This window comes from Scheffersomyces coipomensis (genome assembly GCF_036884675.1).
Source record: "Scheffersomyces coipomensis strain NRRL Y-17651 chromosome Unknown DFJ63scaffold_5, whole genome shotgun sequence".
NCBI lineage: Eukaryota > Fungi > Ascomycota > Pichiomycetes > Serinales > Debaryomycetaceae > Scheffersomyces > Scheffersomyces coipomensis.
Genome location: NW_027042896.1, coordinates 275246 through 298518, shown reverse-complemented (window position 1 = coordinate 298518; position 23273 = coordinate 275246). Strand labels below are relative to the sequence as shown.

Here is a 23273-nt window from a genome sequence, read left to right as displayed (position 1 = left end):
TTAGAATCAAAAGAAGACAAATAGTTCTACTCAGAACTAGATACGACCATACAGATCATAACAAATAGATTGATAGACATGTCATTGTCATTGTCAAAGTTCTGCTGGATCAGAATCAACATTTGGACTTTCAACTCCACATTTAAATGATGGAGAGAATTAATTAACTGTGTTTATATCTCTAATTAATTAACTGCAAAATTATCATGTCTTTTTCCTATATACAAAATATTAACCCTCATCACTCTAAACCTTTTTGTGCGCGTTTGTGTACATCAACCGTCTTCACCTCTTTTTTTTTGATCTGACCTCCAATTATTATATTCAACTCACAAGACAAGGTTTACAGCCATCATCTTATATAGAGTTATCTCTTTTTTGTAACGTACAATTCATTGTATGGCAGTTGTTGCTGATGGAAGTTGACGATTCAAAAAAGCCTGATGGGTTCGATGAACTTGTGAAGGCGATAGAACAATCACATAATGAATCAGGAAATAGTAAGATACAGGAATCAGTATTACGGGAATGTGTTAAATATCTCTCTACTAATCGCTGGGGTCGTCATTGGTTTTGCGATAAGTATATGTTTCCAATTTCAACTCATGCATTGATTTTATTCTCCTTTCCTACGAATGACGTTTTAAAGAATCTTAAACCATTAATGACATCTAATCTTCAGAATTGTGAGGAGTGTCTAAGTCACTATAATAGAGGAAAAGTACAATTAAAGTGGTCATTTGCAAATTCCAGAAAGATTAGCTTTGATAAGGTTGAAAAGTTTATGTCAGTCATATTGGAATGGGAAGTATCGTGGCTCTTACCCATCATGTTACCTGCGGTAAAACTTATAAATGATAAGAAAGACATAGAGTTGGATGCAAATATAAATCAAGTCATACTATTGTGTCTTTACGGACCTGAAGTCTTACGATCAAATTCCACCTTAAGGGAGCATTTCATAACTATTATATCTCATTTACTTTCAAGAAAGATGATAATTATCCATCCAAAATTATTACCAGGAATATTCTATTTAGCATTTGAAGGTACACATCAAGAGAAGATTTGGTCAAGCTTATGGTTCAAGTCACTCATCGATAACAAGTATACAGCAAAAGCTTCACTGATAGATGAATCATTAGTTCAAGAGTTTAGTATTCATTTATATCGAATTGAAGATCCTAAATTTTTTACAACACCAAAAGCATTGCTATTTTGGAATGTGATAGAACAATTACTTTTAGTAGTTGACAACAATGCTTTCAAAGTCTTTAATACCCCAAGAGATTTGGAGGTTATGAGTAAGCATAAAAACTTGAGGCTATATTCTCTCATAAGGTTGTTATTAAATTATATTATGGCATATCAGGTTGTCGCAATTCCTCAACTTTTTAGAGTTTTGAGCAGTCTATTGGGTAGATTTGGAAGTGAATTCTGGAATCTTGCTGGTCAATTACAGTACAAGCAAGTTTTAGATACTACATTAGCTAATGATGAGTATATCAGCCTCTTAAAGACCTCTCCGATAGAAAGAACTGATATCAACGAATGGACAATTTACGAAGTTACGGAATGGCTTTTCAGTATACTACGCACTTTACCAGACAGTCAGAGCAAGCATATCAGTATAAAAATTGTGTCATTTCTATTTAAAAATAGTTCATCAAAAGATGAGTCGTCATCTAATCAAGATATAAGAATTGTCAGAGAGCGGGCATTACAAGGACTTGCTATCAGAATTTTGAACCACAACTTTGATGACGGTAATCTACCAGATTACAAGAATAAGGACTTCTTGATATCTTTGCTTAAGCTAAGAGAAATCAGAGCAGTAGTGGAACCATATAGTGATGCAATAGTTGAATACTCTTTAAAGCTGCTGTCACCTCGAGGAACAAAGCTAATTTCACATTGTATCAAGTATGATATATCATTATTGGCTCATAATAGTTACTTGTTATTGCAAAGTTCTATTCCTACCTCATTCGATACATATCCATTATTATGGAATAGTTTTGTGGCTAGTAAATTCTATACCCGTCAAAGCGTATCTGTGGGAGTTTTAAAGTCCTTGGAAGACGTTGTATCAGTTACAAAATTTGTATCAAGTAAAACTGAAAATCTTGATAAACATCTTTTAAATGCTAGAATTCAGCACAACGAAAATGTCTCCGTTACATTTGAATCCTTGACTCAACTTCTTGAAAAGCTTACTTTGACAAACCAAGAAGTCTTAAGAAATATGTTTGCCGATTCAGAGGTTCTACAATCATTTTGGTCATGTAACTTTGCTCCATTAGTAAACCAAGCTGCTACAGATGTATTTTATGAAGTTTCTGATTCAGGAGTTGGAAGATTAGAAGCGATTCAACAATTACTTTCCACGTACCTAAAACCAAACTTGGATGCAATCCAGGTAAATATCAATGCCATGATTTCAATGGAAGCTTTTGAACCATGTCCAAAGGGTGTTAGGATTGTAATGGATATTTTGAAGGCTTTAATGGATCCATCGATTGGTGTGTGTGTTATGAATCCAGATGCTGTAAAGTATTCGGAAGATATTATATCCGTTTGGAAAACCTGTTGGTACTTCATGCTGATGATCTACAAAAAGACATTTGAGTGGGCTTCACAACATCACTTAGAAGAGTTGGTTGAGTTCACTAGAGATGTTTTGGACTGCAGTCATGTATTATTTGATTCATACAGACAAATCATACAGAATGTTGAAAATCTGAACGATAGATGGAATCAATTATTCAAAGTATTTATGAATGCTTTGGATAGTGCAGTATTTTGGTTACGATTGGGAGATCCGTCGTTATTAAATTCTTGTTTGAGTTTGATTATAATGGCATTTTCGTTAGCGAATGAATTGAACTTTAATATAGATGAAAATTTCATAGAATCATGTGCAAAGTTCGGTGTCAAATATAAAAGGTTTAACAATAAGTTGAACGACCAACAAAGAAATGAACTTTTGTCAGCATCTAGAAGCTTTAATCCTTCTGTTGTCGAAAGAATTGAGGAAGAATTGAAAGTTCTGAGATCTAAATCAGCAACTCCAGTAAGAGAGGTTATTGAATTTTTATCTGATGAAGAATCTGCTCCAAAGAACAAATCTTTGAAACAACTGACTCTTAGCAAATTTGTTGATTTTACGAAGGAGATACCAGTGGCACCAGAACCCAAAAAGGTGAAATCATCCAGTCTTGATGCAATTCGTAAAGACTTACAATCTTCAAGAGTGCAACAGAAGAAACCAGTTGCTCCGATAGTTGCTCCTGCTCCACCAAGACCAGCTGGATTTAACTCCAAGAGGGCGCACACTCCTGTTTCTGTTGGCCGTCCCATGAGGCCTCAGAAAAAGCAAGTCGAGTCTGATAGTTCTGACGATGAATCTGATGTTGATATGTCTGATTTATTTTATGATTCTCGTAAAGGTAAGAAGAAGACTGTTACTGAAGTTGATTTCAATGGGAGACCAATTGTGAAAGAGAAGTCAGTAATCGATCAGAGAAAGAAAGATGAAGAAAATATGAGGGCAAGACTTAATGTGAGCTTAAAGCCACTTTATTCTACGATTTTGAAATGGAACTATAATTCAAACGATGAATTTCCCTCCCAGGATTTATCTATATATCAATCAACAAAAGATGAATATGAGGATGCCAAGGATTATGTTAAACTGACAGAGCCGTTGTTCGTGTTAGAATGTTGGCTGCAAATTCAGTCAGTAAAAAATACAACTATTGAAACCCCATTCGAGATTCAGATAGGTAGTAGGACTACTGTCGATGGATTTTTTGACGTTTATGCGTCAGTTAAAAAGTCTGTCATTTCGGATCGTAAGATTGGAGAAACCGATCTATTGGTACTAGGTGTCAAGACTGGTATTTCCAGTACCGATTATGGCAGATATTTGAAGAGTCCAAGCACAAGGACCTGCCTTGCTAAAGTAAGGGAAATAAAATCTGCTAATAGTGAATATTTTGATATCACCATTAGAGTCTATCCTTCAGGGCCAATGATGGGCGTCTTAACACCAAAATCGGAAATCTTGGCCATGAAAGTAATGCAAATGATTACGGTTGAAAGAGAGTTCACTTCATTAAAGGGATTAGAATATTATGATCTTTACGAGGATATCTTGAAAGCTGAAACAAGTGTTGCCTTAAATATCTCTGACACGGATGCATCAAAAATATTAGATACATATGACTTAAACTTATCACAAGCTAAGGCTATCTTAGGAAGTTATAATTCTAAAGGTTTTTCATTGATCCAGGGGCCACCAGGTACCGGTAAAACAAAGACTATTCTTGGGATTGTTGGATATTCATTATCTCATCAACAGAAAGAAAATGTGATATCCCTTCCGGACCAAAAGAGGGCTGCATCTCCTGCTTTGTCATCAAATCCACAAAAGATCTTAGTTTGTGCACCAAGTAATGCTGCTGTTGATGAGTTAGTATTACGTTTAAGAGATGGGGTTAAAAATAGCGAAGGTAAGCCTATGAATCCAAAAGTTGTTCGGTTAGGAAGAAGTGATGTTATCAATGCTGCAGTCAGAGATTTGACTTTGGAAGAACAGGTAGAAAAAGAGCTTCTGGCTAGATCTTCAGACTTTAATGTAGATCCAAGTATTAGACAAGAGCTTTCCAAATGCCTGGAAGAGATGAAAAAGGTTGAACTCAAAAGACAAGAGGAAAATTTAACTGAGGAGGAAGTCGCCGTACTAGAAACAGATTTTCATCGGTTGAGAAAACAAAAGAGTCAATTAGCTCAGAAGTTAGATGATCAGAGAGAAAAGGCATCTATAGCTTACCGTACAAGAGAATATGAAAGACGGATGATGCAAGCCAAGGTTTTAAGCGAAGCTCAAATCATATGTTCAACTTTATCTGGTTCAGCAGTTGATATGTTAGCTAATCTAGGACTCAAGTTTGAACAGGTTATTATTGACGAGGCATGTCAGAGTGTTGAGTTATCAGCTATTATTCCATTGCGTTATGGTTGTAAGAAATGTATCATGGTTGGGGATCCAAACCAACTTCCACCAACCGTGATTTCCAAAGCAGCAGCAAACAATAAATATGATCAATCTTTATTTGTTAGAATTCAACAGAAAAATCCAGAGTCAGTATATCTTTTAGATGTTCAGTATAGAATGCATCCAGATATTTCAGCTTTTCCAAGCCGTGAGTTCTATAACTCAAAGTTACTTGACGGTGAAGGAATGTCAGAGAAGAATGAAAGGCCATGGCATAAAGATGCCCCTTTGTTACCTTATCAAATATTTAATATAATAGGTGCACATGAACGTAATGAACTTTCTCGTTCATTGTTCAATATTCGAGAGGCTACCGTAGCATTAGAACTAGTGGAAAAATTAATTAATAAGATGTCAGAAGACTTTTCTGGACGTATTGGTATCATTTCTCCTTATAAAGAGCAGATCAAAACAATAAAGAATGTGTTTATTAAGAAATATGGAAAATTAATATTGTCACAAATAGATTTCAACACTGTCGATGGTTTCCAAGGTCAAGAAAAGGAGATTATTATAATGAGTTGTGTCCGAGCAAGTGAAACTGGTAATGTCGGTTTTCTTTCTGATATTAGACGTATGAATGTTGCGCTCACAAGAGCCAGGACAACTTTATGGATCCTTGGAAATACTGAGTCTTTGAGCAGAAATGCTGTTTGGAAAAGACTTATTGAAAATGCAAAAGAAAGAAATCGCGTGGTACAAGCAGTTCATGGTTTCTTAAGTGTCAACCCTACTAAGAGAAAGATTGGAATCGATAAAGCCGAAAATCCAAAAAAACAGAAGAATGAAGTGACACCAATGAATTCGAGAAATGTTCCTGCTAATTCAACGGCGAAACCAAATGTTTACAACTATTCTCGAGTTGCGGATACATCATATGGAAGAAGTACACCACGACCAGTAGCACCTCGAGGTGCGTCAGGGCCAAAATTAGGTAAAGGTGATAATACAATATCATCGCAAAGCACAACTGGTCCAAAGATAAGTAAGTCGGGAGTACTTCCCTCTATGACACAGTCTAAGCCAATAAAAGTAGTCCAAAAGGAAGTTCCTGAAATCCCTAGCAAGCCCGCAAATGACGAAAAATTGGCCCCATCTAAGTCAGGATATTTACCACTGAATGGTAAGATAGTGGTACCGACTACTACAGCACCTGTCACATCCACTTCAGGAAAGATAACAAAGAATCCTGTGGTTCCAACTTCATCTGGTACAATAAAACCACCACCAGCAAAATCACCTCCAAGTATTTTTATCCAAAGAAGACGTCCAAATCCCAAGAAATAGACGCCATCTACATATTTATTACAATTAACAAATATACAATTATGCATTTATTTATGTACAGATATTATATACTAGTATTTACTCCTCTTTTAACAGTTTTCTATTGGTAATAGATGGTACCAAGATAGGCGAATCTGGTACCTTGATAGCATCGGTATTCTTTTCTCCAGCAATCACATGGTTCAGACCATTGGACAATGTAAATGAGCTATTGTTAAATTCAGGAGTAACAGCTTTTAAATGCTGGAGACACCCTAATTCCTTTAACTGTACTGCTATAGATATATACTGTTGTTGGAGGGTATCATTTGTAGGTACGACTTGGAGTGCTTGTAGTATTGACATTAGTTCATTATCCAAGACTTTTATAAGGGGACTATTCTTCTTATGAAAGCTTAAAATGTCTTTAGAATCATTCAAGCTAACTATAATCATTCGAATTTCATTCATGGTTCTCGTTAATGTATCAGCAATGTTTGAATTAAGATTGTCGGCTCCTGGAATGGAATTAGAAATTTGGAACAATAAATTATGCTCTTGAGCTTTCAAAATATTTGTGACATCTTTCCAAACGGTTCCATATTTATGAAACATGGCTGCATTTGTAGAAGTCTGCAACATCAAATCTCCCAATGCTTCAACTTTATGCTCTAAAAGCTTGAATACCGGTTCAAGATCCAATTTCTCAGTAATAGTATTTGATGCATCATCCACGACTGGTTTATTTGGAACAGCTACCGATTCGATACGGCTACCATTTGGTGAATTGGATACTGAATTAGATTCTGGTATTGACTTTAATAGGAGTTTTAGGATATATTGCAATTGAGATTTTAATTTATTTGACAGTTGAGCACCTTTAGCAAATCCCTTTTCATAAGCTGTAGGTCCATGGCCATGATTCAATTCAGCTTGGGTATCGACAACTTTCTTAGGTTCTTCAGGGATAATAAAAGGCTGCATTCCCATAGATTCTGCACTATTCGGAGGCTCTGGCTTTATTACTGGTTCGTCTGGAATGATTTGGTGTTTGGCGTTGTAGTTATCTAAGAATGTGACTTTAACGGGAGATGATTTAATAACTGAGTCCACCTCTTTCATAGGTATTCCATTAGATTGCAAAAGCAATAAAACAGCTTCTCTTCCCTGTACTTCTAAAGCTTTAAACATTTCAACATATTTAGAAGTTTTACTTTCTAATACAGAACTTGTATCTTGAATTTCTTGATTGATTAAGACTTTCTTTTGTCTTAAGGATTGCAATTGTTTTTCAAGTTTACCTATTTCTACATCAATAGAATTAGACTCATCTAACAATCCAGATAGTTTTGCTCCGTGCTTGTTTTTATCACTCTTAATATTTTGAATCCTGGATAAGATTTTACTTCTATTTTTATCCCATTTTTGAAAGCTAGAAGTGAGTGATTCGGTATAACTTATATCTTTGGCATATATTTCATTCAAAGAATAATAATTCAAAGATAATTGTTCAAAATTTTGAAATATCATACTTCTTAATTTATTCAAATTTTCATCACCTGAACCTAGATAACTTTCATGAATTTGAATATTTTTATGCATTTCTTTTAATAAAAAGCCATTTTTACTTGTCAAGAACTCTAATGGAGTTTCATCATCATTTTTGGGTATGTCTATGCTATTTAAATCAATAGGGAATTTACCTAGTATGACTGATGGTAACATTTGCAGCTGTTGTTGAAAATCATGATTCAACATCTCTGAATCTAATCCATTAATTGGAAACAGCGGATTTATCAATATATTGGAATTATCATTAGTACTTAATGGTCTGTTACCTATAGGAGATTTTCTATCACTATCACCAAGTATAGTGCTGGCATTAAGTTGACTCGAATGCTCATTTGAATCAGGTAAATTTCGAGGATTATTGTTGTTAAATTGCAAATCATCTGAAATGAACTCGGCAAGATCCAACTCATCATCATCATCAGATGTTCCTGAAAGTGAATGAGGTATGGAATTACTTGAACGTATTGGTGCTAGATTTGAAGATATGGTGGCGCCTGTACCATGATGGTTACTGCTGCTGCCATTGCTATTATTGATATTGGTGCTGTTGATATTGTTTTGTTGGGGCTGGATGAATGCTGAATTTAGATTAATGGATTCAAATATATTATCTCTATTTGACAAGGACATTATATAGCTATTAGATTATCTTGAAGAATCATTAACAGTATAAATATTTATCAATTTGGTGTGGTTGTAAAGTTAAACTAAATTTGGTCTCACTTTTTCTCTTATCTCTCAAGACAGGTTTGGATGAGGATGATTTTGATTTTGCATCTATGTTTCTACTTATAATTTGTAGATCATAGTATAACATCATCGAACATCATCTTGTCAACCTTGATGTTTGAAAATGGTATAGAACAGTCAAATATCACTATATATAATCGAATTAGTATGAGGTACAGTTGCAAGTGTCTACCGTGGTTTATAATGTCGCAAGGCTGGTTATATAAATAGTACTAAATATGTCGTTGTAAACAAACGCGACACGTCTGATTCAAAATAATTATAAGGAAGAACAAGAAGAGAGATAGGTCATTATGGTATCGTTTAAAACTCAACAAGTTATAAGAATGAAAATATGAAAATCCTATGTGTGGCAGAAAAGCCTTCAATAGCAAAAGAAGTCAGTAAGATACTAAGTGGAGGACGATTTCAAGTACGAAACTCCCAAAATAAATACATCAAGAACTATGATTTCAAGTTTAGTTTCCCGAATCAGGCAAATTGTGATGTTACTATGACTTCAGTAGCAGGTCATTTAATCAATATAGACTTTCCACCATCTTTTCAATGGGGTAAATGTGTACCAGGGAAATTATTTGATGCAGCTGTAATTGAAAAAGTGTTGAAACAAGATATATTTGATAATATATCGAAAGAAGCTAGAAATTCTAACAAATTAATGATATGGACTGATTGTGATCGAGAAGGAGAATATATTGGTTATGAAATATTCAAGGCTGCCAATAAAGGGAATAGACAAATAGAAGTTGGAGATATTTGGAGAAGTAAATTCAGTCATCTAGAAAGAAATCATGTACTACGAGCCGCTAATAATCCTATCAAATTAGATTTGAAAGCAGTTGATGCAGTTTCGTGCAGAATGGAAATCGATTTAAGAGTTGGAGCAAGTTTTACAAGATTATTAACTGAAGGTTTGAAGCTGAAACTGATCATTGATAAAGGTGATGTTGCATCGTATGGAACTTGTCAATTCCCCACATTAGGATTTGTTGTTGATAGATATAAACGAGTAAAGAATTTTACTCCTGAGCAATTTTGGTATATTCAAGTTGACTTAGAAAAAGATGATGTTAAATGTAATTTCAATTGGACTAGAGGTCATTTTTTCGATCGTTTGCATGTCATGAACTTATATCAAGAATGTTTAAAACATAAAGAAGGTAAAATCATAAAATTGGAACAAAGACGTACTACTAATTGGCGTCCATTACCCTTGACAACTGTTGAGTTACAAAAGGATTGTTCATCAATTTTTAAGATGAGTGCCAAAGATGCACTTGGAGCTGCTGAAAAATTATATAATAGAGGGTTTTTGTCTTATCCAAGAACGGAGACTGATAAATTTCCAGCTTCATTTGATTTCAAGACTATCTTTGGAAGACAAAAATCTGATCCTCGTTGGGGAAATCATGCTACAGAACTATTTGATAATGGATATGAAAATCCTCGTGCTGGTAAGCATGATGATAATGCGCATCCTCCAATCCATCCTGTTAACTATGTCAATATTAATGAATTAGCTGCCGATGAGAAGAAAGTATATGAATATGTGGTCAGAAGATTTTTAGCTTGTTGTTGTAAAGATGCTGTAGGACAACAAACAACTGCTACGTTAAAATGGGGTATTGAGCTCTTCACTGCCAATGGTTTGATGGTGACTGAAAGAAATTACTTAGATGTTTATCCATATAAGAAATGGGAGAGTTCAAAACAATTGCCTAAGTTTCAACAGGGTGATATGGTATCAATCAAAAATGGTGTTATGAAAGACGGTAAAACATCACCACCCAATCATATGACAGAAGCAGAATTGATTTCGCTAATGGATATTAATGGAATCGGAACAGATGCTACTATAGCAGAACATATTGAAAAGATTGTTCTGAGAAGTTATGTTGTTAAACAGAAAAAGGGTAAGGTAGAGTATATTATCCCAACTCCGTTGGGAATGGGGCTTATTGAAAGTTTTGATAAAATGCATTTTGATAATATTTCATTATCGAAGCCATTCTTAAGAAAGAAGTTAGAACTTTCTTTAGATCAAATATCTAAAGGTGAAACCACGAAAGAAACTGTTCTTGAAGATATGAAGATGTTATATCGACAAGCTTATAGTATAAGTAACCAAAATATGGTGAATTTGGTTGACCATTGTAAAACTGTTATCCAAGCTAACTCGTGATAATCTGTAATATAATATATATTCAATTTAGAAGAAATTTGCAACCGTAATTGTATAAATAATTTTGAGCTATGTACACGAAATCACACAAACAAAAAATATCTGAGAGCACAGAAATAAATATATCAACTTTACAAAGTCATATTGAATACTACGCTAGGCTTTAAGAGATACTGATCTTTAACAATGTTTCAAGGACAAGGAGGAGCATTTGGTGGTGGAGGAGGAGGTAGTGCTTTCGGCTCCAGTGGCAACAATAGCAATTCAGCCTTTGGTAGCCAGGCCAATCCATTTGGTAGTGGAACAGCATCTGCATTTGGATCAAGTGGATTTGGAGCTGCTAAACCTGCCACTGCACAATCTAATACTCAATCAGCATTTGGAGCTACAGGATTTGGTAAACCAGCATTTCAAAGTTCACCAGGAAGTTCATTTGGCAATCAAAGTGGTGCTGGAGGTGCATTTGGATCTTCTGGGTTTGGATCCAATTCTTCTGGTTTAAAGAATACTTCTGCTTTTGGGTCTTCAGGGTTCGGATCTTCAAACACCTCGTTTGGTAATACAGGAGCTACTAATTCTGCATTTGGTTCATCAACTAACACATCATCTGGATTTGGAAATTCAGCATTTGGTTCTTCTCAAACATCGAACAATTCTGCTTTTGGTTCAGGTCAAGCTAACAATAACTCTGCATTCGGTGCATCAAATAATAATAATAACACAACATCTGCATTTGGCTCAACGCCTAACAATAGTTCACCATTCGGCACTTTGTCTACTGGTTCTGCCTTTGGTGCTCAAGGAGCCTCTAATCCATTTGCTAAATCATCTACTACAGCCTCTCCATTTGGTAACGCAAACAATAATAATGCATCACTGTCACCATTTGGATCTGCCTCTGCTACTATTACATCCGCATTTGGACAACCTACAAATAATAACTCGTCGCCTTTTGGAGCTGTTACCAATAATAATTCATCTTTTGGACAACCTGCAAACAATACACCTCCTACGTCTGCCTTTGGTCAACCAACTACTTCCAGTTTTGGAGGATTTACAAACAATCAGGCATCATCTCCATTTGGTGCTGCACCAGCTACATCAAACGTAAACTCACTGTCTCCATTCGGAAGCTCTGGTGCACCTTTTGGAAGTAGCCAATCAAACAGTGCCCCTGCAACAGCCAATCCATTTGGTGCTGATAATACGATCAACGATACTTCCACCGTTGTTCCGACAAGTGATGTTAAGTTTGATGGTTTAGATCCTACAATAGTAGCCGCTTTCAATGCAGCAAAATTTGAAATAGGTAAAGTTCCAGAAATTGCTCCCCCTAGAGTATTCTGGTAAGTCCTATTTCTATGTACGTTCTTTCATTTCTTTATTATCATATAATTGTATTAGTATTAGTTTTAAATATAAGCATAAATTTTTTTTTTTTTTTGATCGCAGCCATTAAACAACCTCAAAAAATTAAAGAAATAAAGGACGTAGCTTTAACCAACAAGATCATCCAGAACAGTATTGTTCAAATGATATGCATAGAATGTACCAATCCCAATATAGATTGTTTGTATTCGAAATATGAAAGTGATTACATAAAATTGACTATTTGTCCTGAATGTGGAAAGATTGCTGATAAATATATCGAATATGATAATGTCATTTTATTCATTGATCTATTGTTACTCAAAACTCGAGCCTATAGACATTTGGCGTATAATGTTACGGAACAGGATATATTGAATGAATCACAGGATCTGAACTTATCATCTGATACGAATAAGATTGGTCCAAGAATATCATTGTCGTCATTTGTTCTAAGATACAAGAAATTACTTAGACTCATTCTCTTGATAGTGTTGTTTGAAGTATATTTAAAATGGGCTTATGAAGAAAGAAAATCGATTCACACCATAGGAATGGACTTTATTTTGAACCAACCAGTACATGTCCAGTATTCGTTCTTCATTACTGAGCTGATTATTGAACAATTCTTACTAAACTTTGTCATATTGGTTTTATTTCGATTATTACTAAATTTAAAGGAATTAAAAAATATCAACATCAGTGAACAACTCCAATTTGGATATCAGAATAGTGTGCTATTGGTCACGATACTATCTTCAAGTTCAATTAAGTTGTTCCCGATTTTAATGTTGATTTGGCCATATGATACAACCTCGATTTCTGCTGCTGTCATTAATGTCATTGGATATCTTTATATCATTGAAGGTTTAAAGATCATTTCCAATAAATCGTACTTTTGGATCATACTTATCTTAGCCATTTCGATTACATCTCAATTCCTAATTTCGAAAAGGGTCTTATCGTTTATTGTTTCTAGATTATCTGGTATAGATCTAGATGTCATTCTCCAAAGTGATTATAATGAAATTTATGGGCTCTATAATCAATATCGATTATTCATTTACGATTTACGAGATAATCTAATAAATTAAGTTTGCATTAATATAATAATTTTAAATAAATCTCTATCAAATACAGAATAAATATATACTAAACGACAATAAAGGCAAGCGTAAGTTTTAATCCCATTCATCTATAACTTGAGGTTTCCTTACCAAACTACCATCTTTATCAACTATCAACACTTCATTTCTATCTATGGCTATAATTGGACCATCTAATGGATCGACCAAGAATGGATATTCATAAGTAGATTGGAACTCACGTCTTTCATCAAGAGTCTTTGTGGTAGTTAAATCTTCCATACTGCCAACTGAACTGGGGCTTTGAGTGCTTGCTATTATATCTTCTTCATCTCTGGTACCTAAATGATTGTTATCGATTGCTCTCAAAGCAATAAAGAATGATAATGGAATATAATTCTTTTGAAATGTCCAGATACCAAATAAGGTAATGATAGGTAATGGTGCTAAAAATGAAGCACATAAAAAGGCCAGTTGTAAAAGTAAAGTTCCAACCATGGTTAATTGAAAAATCAATAAACCAAGCATGATTCTTCTAAATACTAGGGGCCATACCTTTCCTGTCGAATGAGGAGGATGAACACATGAATAAAGAAGTTGATATTTACATACGAAGTAACCCAAAATGAAATAAATCAATCCAGCAGTTAAGATTTTTGTAGACATTATTGAATAGACTATAGTTATGATTAATATTAAAATTGGTTGAGGTAATTGTAATCCAAAATTGAAAATTGGAGGCTTGTATAATTTTAAATAATCTCTTGGAGTCTTACACCAAAAGAATGATTCAAGTGAAAATCGAAACAAATTCCCTAATAACAAAAGCTTGAACGGGAATATAGCCAACCCTTGTAAGATTATCAAATCAACATAAAATAAAGAGAGATCTCTTAATGATTGAGCTAATTGATATGCTATTTTAAGAGTATCACTTAACGATGCCGTACCAAACACAGTAAAAATTAAAAATAAGTTAACGAAAATATAGAAGAAATTCTTCGAAACTGATGATAACTCTTCATCACCGTGGGACGTGAAACCTTGATTTTCAGAAGCCCAAATATAGATGTAAGGGATTATTATATTAAAAATAGTGAAAATATAAGTTGGCAATAATCCTGTTACAATCGTTTCAAGGGTATGATTCTTCTTTAAAAATTCCCCAAAGACAGGCATAACCTTCGAAATACTCTTGATATTTAAAAAGTTAGCCAAATATCGAACTGGATAAACCAATAAGACTGTACAAATCCCGATAAAAATGGTAACGATATATTGCCTTGTGGTTCTTTCCTGTCTTGTTAAACATAAATTATCCCAAATGATATCATGAGGAGCCGGAGCAAGCTCGGTTATAAGATGATTTATTTTTGGATCCAATACAGCTTGAGCTAGCATTTGAGCTTGGGCGACAGAAGTCATGGTCACGAAGGCGGTTGAAGTGGAAGGAAATTCTCTTGTTCTTGCTCTTAATATCTCCTTATCGACAATTTCAAGTTGCTCTGACCAATAATTAATAGCATCAACTTCTGATCCAAAAACTCCCAACCATCCATTTTTACATCTGGGTCTCCTTTTAGAAGCTAGTTCGTCATCTAATAGTGGCATTTGACCAATTGAATCGTCGGCTGCATTCAAGCTGCCATACTGGCTAACTAAATCTTCAATTTGATCAATTATGGATTCGTGTCTTGATGCTTGCGGTGATAATCTTGTTGAGTCCTGCTCATCAACATCATCACGATACGGTATGTACGATTCGTTTGTGTCTGAGTCTGAACTGGTTTGATTTAGATTTATCAGGTCTCCTAATTGAGGATGTAAATTAGAAGATAATAAGTCACTTTTGTTATTTATTCCATTTAGTTTAAAATATTCAACCCAATAAACCTCCAATTTACTTAATATTTTCTTTCGTAATTTGAATAAATCATTCAATGATCCCCATTCCTTAACAATTACTATCGAGTGTACTTCTCCGATACTGAGGTTTTCAATATGTCTTTTTAAATCAATTTCATCTCTTAAAATAGGTGGAATCCCTGATATTTTAATCGTTTTATCAGTGATGGAGTTTTGTTTACCTAAGTGATTTTGTCTCATGTTAATAATTTTAATGGTTTGATTGAATAAAAAGTATGTTATGATAAAGGTGAAGACATAAGTAAATACGGTATAAATCCATAAAAAATGTTGAAAATTATCATCATCAGTTTTTGAATCTGATATATTGAAGAGATGCCGTATCATCAAGTTACCAATATATTTTGCAGATGATAGATCGCCATTGTCATCGTCATCATCATCATCTGGATAATCTTGATCTAGTTTCCCCGTATATATATACCGTATAGGTGATATGACAGTCATGGCTAAAAACACACAAGTTGCTAAAGCCCTTATACCCATTTTAAAGAATCCAAGAAAAACAACCGCATCCAATCCAGCATGATCTAAGATCTGTTGCTCGCTGATATTGAACACGATTGGAATCCAATTAAATAATGAATTCGATGGTATGGAAGGTAAATTCTTCCTTGAAGTTGAATGTAAATAATTAAAGTTTGAATTGTTTAAATTGGCGACATAGATCTTGGGATATTTCCGCCTTAAGAATGAAAATGATACGAAGGCAATTATCCCTAACAGAGTCGCTATAAAGATCTGATAACTGGCAACTCTAGTTGATGGTGGTTTATATCTAGAATCATCGTCTGGAATATGCGGCTTGGTAGAATTCAATTGATCATTATAAAGTAACAATCGAGTAATGATTTCTGTAACCATTATAACTATTTCTACTACCACCTAACTGTCTATCTATCTGTAATTCTCCCTAAATAAGTTTCACTAATTAACCAAATAGGATATACATCAATCTCTCTCTATACCGTTTACAAAAATATTTGGTTTGTGTATATGTTATTATTTACAAAAAACAAAAGAATGGCGTAAAAATCCATGCCGCAGTACTTACGGTGATAGAGGTTGTATTTTTTCCCCATTTAGATCACGAATCACGAGTTCACCGTAATACGGGTGACAATGTACATATATTAGAGGAGGAAACAGGATGGGACACTAAATCATACCCGAGGAAATCGGATACGTAATTAAGGCTCAATAGGGCGGTAAACGGCACCCCCCTTCCCCCCTTGCAAAAATTATTTTATCCAATCCGTTGTTTATGATTGTCAGTACAACGTTACATGAGTAGATAAATACTCTAATAATCGATATATATTAGACGATATTAATAATTATACAGATGAAAGTGAAGTGAAACTATATTGAGACGATTCACACCGTAATATTTTCATATGGAGGGGTTGCGTTATGAGCATTATTTAAAAAAACCCATGCAAATGTGGGGATTATTAACCATTAAATATTATTAAAGTTGAAAAATGATGAGAGATGAGATGAGATTAAATAAATGATGGTTTTGACCATTTACGATGATTGTTGGCGATGTTGTTGTTCTGGGGATTGGTGCTGCAGATGATTCTGCGATGTTGATTGTGATTGTTGCGAAAGTATAGGAGAGTTATGTTGATGAGATAATGACCGTTGAAAATGATCAAGTTGGTCTTGATGTTGTTGTTGATGAGAGATTTGTGATAATGAGACTGAAGACTGGAACTGTTGTGATTGTTGTTGCCTTTGAGGAATAGGTGGTGGTGGTGGTTGCTGCAAATTTGTAGTTTCTATATCCAACCTAGTCATCATAAGTTCAAAATAATTATTAAGCCTTAAATGTAAATTTTCATTATTTAAATCTATTTTATTCGAGATATCTTTTATTTTATAGTCAAATTCATATTTCAAATCTTGAATTTCTTTTCTAATTTCATTAATCTGTAAGTTATATTCATTTTGAGCTAATAGAAGTTGATGAAGTAGATCTTGATTTAATGCTGCTGTAGATGAAGTAGTTGGAATACTTTTGATTCTCTTTCTAAATCGTAATTCATCCGATTCTTGAGGATCCTGAGGTAGAGCAGCTTGTTGTTGTTGCTGCTGTGGTGGCGGTGGTGGTGGTGGTGGTGGTGGTTGTTGTTGAGGCGCCGGAGGAGGGGCGACAGTCACTTGAGGTGGTGGAGGTGGAGGGGGCTGATTTTCAAATGATATATCAGCTTTGGGAGGTAAGAATTGAAATGGAAATTGTTGACTTGGTTGTTGTTGTTGAATCTGTTGTAACTGTTGTAATTGTTGGATTTGTTGGATTTGTTGTTGTTGTTGCTGTTGCACGAGTTGCAGTGGAGTTTCGGCTGTGAGGGTTGGAGACAATTGAATATTAAATGACGGTGAGGTTGTTGAAGTTGGATCGATATCAAGTGATTCTTGAGGTGAATGAGGTACAAATGATGATGTTGAAGTATTTGATAATGATTGAAATTTATAATTTAACGATGAATCTTTAGTGTTATTACTATTACTATTATTTAAATTTGTATCAAAAAATTTATTTGTTGAATTAGATTTATTCCCTCCACTCGAACCAACCGTGGTTTGATTATTACTTGAAGATGGGCCAATAGTTGGATTAGTTGTAGTCTTTGATAATTCTTTATTACTTAAAAATTGATTTAAATTAATTAATAATTTTTCATTTTCATTTAAATTTAAGTCTTGTAAAGGTAATGCAGTTTCATTCATTAAACGATTTTCTAAATTCTTTCGAAGGATTTTAAATCGATTATTAATGGTTCTTGATTGAACTATATTGGCTTTAAATTGATGATTGAATTCATATAATACCAATTCCCAAGTTTTTATGGTATTACCCCTAGTAAACAATTCATCTTTATATTTAAATATTAAATCTAAGAGAAAATTATCAGCATCATAAGTAAATTGAAAGTTAGATCGTTTAGCGGCAGCCATTGCCGACGATGATGAAGAAGATTGTATAGTAGAAGGGTTGGAAGATGATGATTTTGGACCATCTGATCTCGATGATTGAGAAGATCCAGCATTATTATGTTGAATTGAACTTGTAGAAGAACTAGAGTGAGGCGGAAGAGGGGGAGGAGGTGGTTGAGATTGATGTGATAGTAGATTTGTAGAATCGCCTAGATTTGAATTGGATGAGCCTCCTTGACCTTGATTCGATCGAGGTTTAGAAGGCGGTGGTAGATTATTATTCATGATAAAACTCTATATATGGTGTTGGTGGTGGTATGATTTTTTTAACTTACAACGGAATACCCTTATATTTGATATTCGTTTTTTTTTTTTTTTATTCTTCTTACCAGAATTTAGATGAATGATTAGATTGAATGATGAAACTTAAGGGTAGGTAAGAAGGAGGATGAAGACGTTTTACAATAATTATGACTATGACAGTATATCATCAAATGGTTACAAGAAAAGGTTGGCTAAAAAAGTTGGTAGTTTGTTTCAAATTTTAAAAAGATTGTAGATAGTTTTTAATGGGTCGGATGGTGGGGTGGAATTTGGAATATAATACTTAATAATTTTACAGGTAATGACTTGGCAATGATTTTAAAAGATATCAATCATACAATTGATGATATAGATGATGGTTAAGGTTGGGTGATCTATAATCAAACCAACTGTCAGTATAGATTTTTTGCTATTTTACAGAACGGTATAATTTTGTACTTCTTTTTGCTTCCGTTTATATTCTTTTATTTTATATTTTTAAATTTAGTTTAAGTTTCTTTTTTTCTTTTTTTTTTTTTGGTTTTTTTTTTTTGGTTTTATTCTTTTCTTTTATTTTTTTATTTTTTTATTTTTTTTTTTATTTTTTTTTATTTTTTTTATTTTTTTTTTTTTGGTGTATTATCAGACAGAGAAATCAGTTAGTGTCAGAGAGGAGGAGTCCTTTTTAAGAAATAAAGATAAATTACCAAAACTTTAAAAAATAATTTCCCCAAACAAACATAGCAATTTATAAGTAATTTTTTTTATCCAATCTTAAGGTCAGATATAAAAGCAATGAATCAATCAGTTAAAAAACTATAATTTTCGTTTGTTATGATCTTCTAGGTTGTATTAAAAAAATTTGACGTAAAAAAAGAAAGCCTAACCCTTTAAGAAATGACATTAACGTCGCTATGGGATAAGGTTTACGAAACATGAGAATAATTCAAAAAAAAAAACCAGTTAAGAAAAACTTAAAAAAAAAAAAGGAATTATTTCTACAGACACTTTTTTCTCTGTATGTGTTTGATTGTCTGGTTTTTCTTATAAGGGGTAAAAAGAAACGAAACGCTTATGAAATGAAGTAAAGTTTTACGTCTGATTCATTAGACATAAAAAAAAGAAAGAAAGAAATCAAGAAATTCATTGATGGATTGATGAATTGGCTTTTAGGATAATGAGTGTGATATATTTTTTAATTGATCAGCTGTTATATGATATTCGTTCGTATATCTTTGCATTTCGTTAGTTGTTTGTGGAAGACAATGGCATTGGCGATCCTGTCGTGTCCTTCCGTGTTGGTGAGGGAAAAGGAGTTAGAGAAGAAATTGAAATACCAGCGAATTCCCGGTTATTCTATATATATATATATATAAAAGGACTAATTCATTAACCACCCAAAGAATATAACCTAATATAAAACATACAGGAACAATTAAGTATAGTAATTCAAATAATAATAATACTATGTAATAATAAAAATAAATTGAAGATAAAATTAAGAAGGACTAAATGGAAGAATTAAAAGGGATAGGTAACCTGGGAATGTACGAACTAACTGGAAAGGATTAAAAACTTTTTTTGCAATGATATTAAGACTTCTACATAAATTATAAGGCGAGAACCATGTAATTAAATTTTATTAGTTTTGTTTATTTGATTATTTGTTTGTTTATCTATTTGGTTATTTATTTATTTATTTATCTTATTATTTATTTGTGTTTATTTTGCTTATTGTTCGTTTGTGGTATTTGAAAGATATGCCGGTAAGTTTGTATACTATTGGACTACGTATAAGTCATGAGTATGCCTTATCATATAAGTCCTTTACACGTAAACAATAAGTATAAAACTTTTCAATACGGCACTAATATAATTCAATACAATAGAATAAAGATTAGGATCAATTCGTTCCATCCCATTGATCCACATTCAGTAAAGTTACTTTCGCTTCTCAACACCAAAAACGGAATTTCATAGCCATTAATTATTGAGAGTAACTGAAACCGCTTTTATTATCCCACTCACCGATCCACACACTTACACACATTAACACACTAACACACTTACACACTTACATATTCACAAACATACAGACAAATCAATAACGAACAAAAAAGATTTGAATCCCACATATAAAATCAAAGCCCAAATCGGGATTAACCACCCAGTATCCAAAAATGGGATATTTACCGCCGCCATCAAAAATTCTCGTAAAATTGTTGATATTTTTTTTTTGTCTCTCCCTATTTGTTTTTTTATTTTATTTTCCGTTTATATTTTTTTTTTTTGGCTTCGTTTTCTTTTTCCTTATTTTTGTAATTTTGCTAATTTCCTATTTCTACATTTCTTTTCAATTTCCTGTTTCGAGCATTGTCCTGTTGTTGTCAATTTAAACCAAACCATAAAAAAGCAAAAGAAGAAATTCAGCCATCAAAGTTTGATAGCAAGCAAAACGGTCTACTGGCGGCATAGCCGTAAAATAACAACTAATTAACCACACTCTAATTGTGGAAATAATTAAAACCTTTTAAATTTTGTCTGTAATTTAATAATAATAATAATAATATCATTTTAGACTAATTTGATTGATCTCTATCGATTTTAAACGTCGCTTTCTTATTTACTATAATAAGATAATTGTTCTCTGTTCTATAAAATAAAGTCTATTTTGTATAATTATTTATTAATCCACCACTAATCTTTCACCACCCCCCTTTGAAGATTAGAAAACAAAATTTAGAAAATAAAATAAAATAAATTAAGAAAATAAAAAAAAAACAATCAAAAAAAAAAATGAACAAAAATGAGACAAAAAAAAAAGTTAATTCTAAAAAATAATACCAACAAAAAAATAAAATTCCAAATGACAGACAGTCCAGACAGGCAGGCAGTCCAGACAAAAAGGAGAAATATTGTCTGGATTTATAACAAAACGGATGCGGTAAAATATAGTAGATAAGAATAGTGGTAAATAAAAAACTAAAGGTTTCTCCGTCCCGTTTAACCGCAATATTAATATCGACTAAATAGAACAATTAAAAGCCTTCAACCCTTAGTTAAGTCGGTGTTGATTAAACCAAATCATTTAAAATATAACGTAATAAAATACGTCACAGAGAGGAGGCGTAGACGTAGACATAGAAATGGATTTTGGATACGTTTAAACTTTCTACTCTAATCTAACATCCCCAAAAAAAAAATTTAACTTTAAATAGATAGGTACCAATCTTTAAAATTGCTAATCTTTTTGATAATGCCTGCCAGTTGATGCATTAATTTATAGTTTAGAATTGTAACGGTAAGGAATGATGGGGATAAACATAGATGATTGAATGACTTAATGTTAATGCAAGGATGGATGGATGATTAAGTTTACATGCATACCCTCCCCAAAATTGGTTAAGATTTCGATGTACGGTTGAAGGTTTAAGGACATTAGGTTAATTAAGGCTGAAATTAGTTTAATTTTAATTAAAAAGTCTGATTCTTAATGATTTACAGAATTGCAAATAAATTAATAAAAAAGATAGTCATGTGATTAGTCATGTGATTTTTCTTCTGATATTTTAGGACGTACCACAAATATGATTGTAAACAAATGTAACTACATACAATTGCAACAATTATCAATTACAAGGTATCAAGACAACAACAACAACAACAACAACAACGACAATAACCTTCAATGAGGATATGATGGCATACACTTACGCATATACCAAACAGTTCATAGACACGCAATATAAAATACTCAATAAACCCTTGATTATAACCCCGTCATTAAAAACCATTATTGATAATGATACTGTTAATGATTTAAATGATCAAACACTACAAAAGATTTTAAATAAATTGAATATCATTATTCGAAAGAGTAATTCTCAAACCATTAATAATAATCAAATCAAAAATCAAATCATTGAACAAGTTTTGAAATTGGAAGTTTATAAATTATCGATTGTGAATGATAAATTGTATACGATTAAGAATTTAATATTGAATAGTGAATTGATTAATAATATCAATTATGTTAGTAGGAATAAAAGTGTGGAGAATGTTGATGTGGGTGGGAAGTTGAGAGAATTTAAGCTGTTGATTGATGAGTTACCAGAGTCAAAATATATGATATTTGACATTGAGGAGGAGGATGATGATAATGATGATGATAATGAAGAGGATGAAGAAGAAGGTCAGCAACAACAGCTAGGTGAAGATGAACTGGTGTTAGTTCAAGATGATCAACCAACATTGACTTCATCATCAAATATATCAACCAAGAGATTCAAGAGAGTACTTAATCAACGCGTCAATAATCAAATTCAAAACAGTAATAGAAAGAATAATGAAGAAAATGCCCAATTATTAATTGAATATGATCAAATACGATCTCAACTAATTCAATTATATACTGATTTAAATTATAAATATGAAAAGGTTCAATATTTAAAATCATTGAAATTAAAGTTGCATAATTTATTACATGAAATTAAACAAGAGAAGCCATCTCAAAAGAATGAGAGTAATATTTATGATAGTGATGAAGAGATAACTAAAGTGGAAGATGAAATAAATGATGATCATGATAGAAGTATACCATCTATCCAATCCAATTTATTCTTAAATCATCCTATTGCCCAAGACAGTAAGAATGATTCTAATTTAATCAGTGAGATTAATAAATTTAGAATTTTAACTGAAAAGATCATTTACAAATCGAAAGGTAATCATGATGATATAAGACAGATTATATCAAATATAAATCATGATAATACTACAGTATGATTGAATAAAAGTTATTTTTTTAGCCCTTTTTTAT

The 23273-nt window shown here is 32.9% G+C and overlaps 8 protein-coding genes across 8 annotated transcripts; 5 read left to right on the top strand and 3 right to left on the bottom strand. All coding sequences in view use genetic code 12, as the record gives it.

Annotated features, from left to right (window-relative positions):
* Positions 1–108: 108 nt before the first annotated feature.
* SEN1 (putative DNA/RNA helicase) lies at positions 109–6402 on the top strand. Its single transcript, XM_064907102.1, has one exon. The coding sequence runs from the start codon at positions 416–418 to the stop codon at positions 6344–6346; it is 5931 nt and encodes a 1976-aa protein (XP_064760840.1). The 5' UTR covers positions 109–415; the 3' UTR covers positions 6347–6402.
* DFJ63DRAFT_184844 (uncharacterized protein) lies at positions 6386–9025 on the bottom strand. The gene has a single exon (XM_064903824.1). The coding sequence runs from the start codon at positions 8525–8527 to the stop codon at positions 6425–6427; it is 2103 nt and encodes a 700-aa protein (XP_064760839.1). The 5' UTR covers positions 8528–9025; the 3' UTR covers positions 6386–6424.
* On the top strand, positions 8755–10922 carry DFJ63DRAFT_183814 (DNA topoisomerase 3). The gene has a single exon (XM_064903822.1). The coding sequence runs from the start codon at positions 8982–8984 to the stop codon at positions 10827–10829; it is 1848 nt and encodes a 615-aa protein (XP_064760838.1). The 5' UTR covers positions 8755–8981; the 3' UTR covers positions 10830–10922.
* Positions 10923–11015: 93 nt separating this feature from the next.
* DFJ63DRAFT_314116 (FG-nucleoporin) lies at positions 11016–12179 on the top strand (the record flags this gene model as incomplete). The annotated part of the gene is made up of 1 exon (XM_064906294.1): positions 11016–12179. The coding sequence occupies one exon, from the start codon at positions 11016–11018 to the stop codon at positions 12177–12179; it is 1164 nt and encodes a 387-aa protein (XP_064760837.1).
* A 182-nt stretch (positions 12180–12361) lies between these two features.
* Positions 12362–13291, top strand: ARV1 (sterol homeostasis protein; the record flags this gene model as incomplete). Its single annotated transcript, XM_064906293.1, has 1 exon — positions 12362–13291. One exon carries the CDS (start codon positions 12362–12364, stop codon positions 13289–13291), a length of 930 nt encoding a protein of 309 aa, XP_064760836.1.
* An 87-nt stretch (positions 13292–13378) lies between these two features.
* On the bottom strand, positions 13379–16072 carry DFJ63DRAFT_288104 (uncharacterized protein; the record flags this gene model as incomplete). The annotated part of the gene is made up of 1 exon (XM_064905119.1): positions 13379–16072. One exon carries the CDS (start codon positions 16070–16072, stop codon positions 13379–13381), a length of 2694 nt encoding a protein of 897 aa, XP_064760835.1.
* A 666-nt stretch (positions 16073–16738) lies between these two features.
* DFJ63DRAFT_314113 (uncharacterized protein) lies at positions 16739–18436 on the bottom strand (the record flags this gene model as incomplete). Its single annotated transcript, XM_064906292.1, has 1 exon — positions 16739–18436. One exon carries the CDS (start codon positions 18434–18436, stop codon positions 16739–16741), a length of 1698 nt encoding a protein of 565 aa, XP_064760834.1.
* Positions 18437–22104: 3668 nt separating this feature from the next.
* On the top strand, positions 22105–23242 carry DFJ63DRAFT_319749 (uncharacterized protein; the record flags this gene model as incomplete). The annotated part of the gene is made up of 1 exon (XM_064907101.1): positions 22105–23242. The coding sequence occupies exon 1, from the start codon at positions 22151–22153 to the stop codon at positions 23237–23239; it is 1089 nt and encodes a 362-aa protein (XP_064760833.1). The 5' UTR covers positions 22105–22150.
* Positions 23243–23273: the final 31 nt, after the last annotated feature.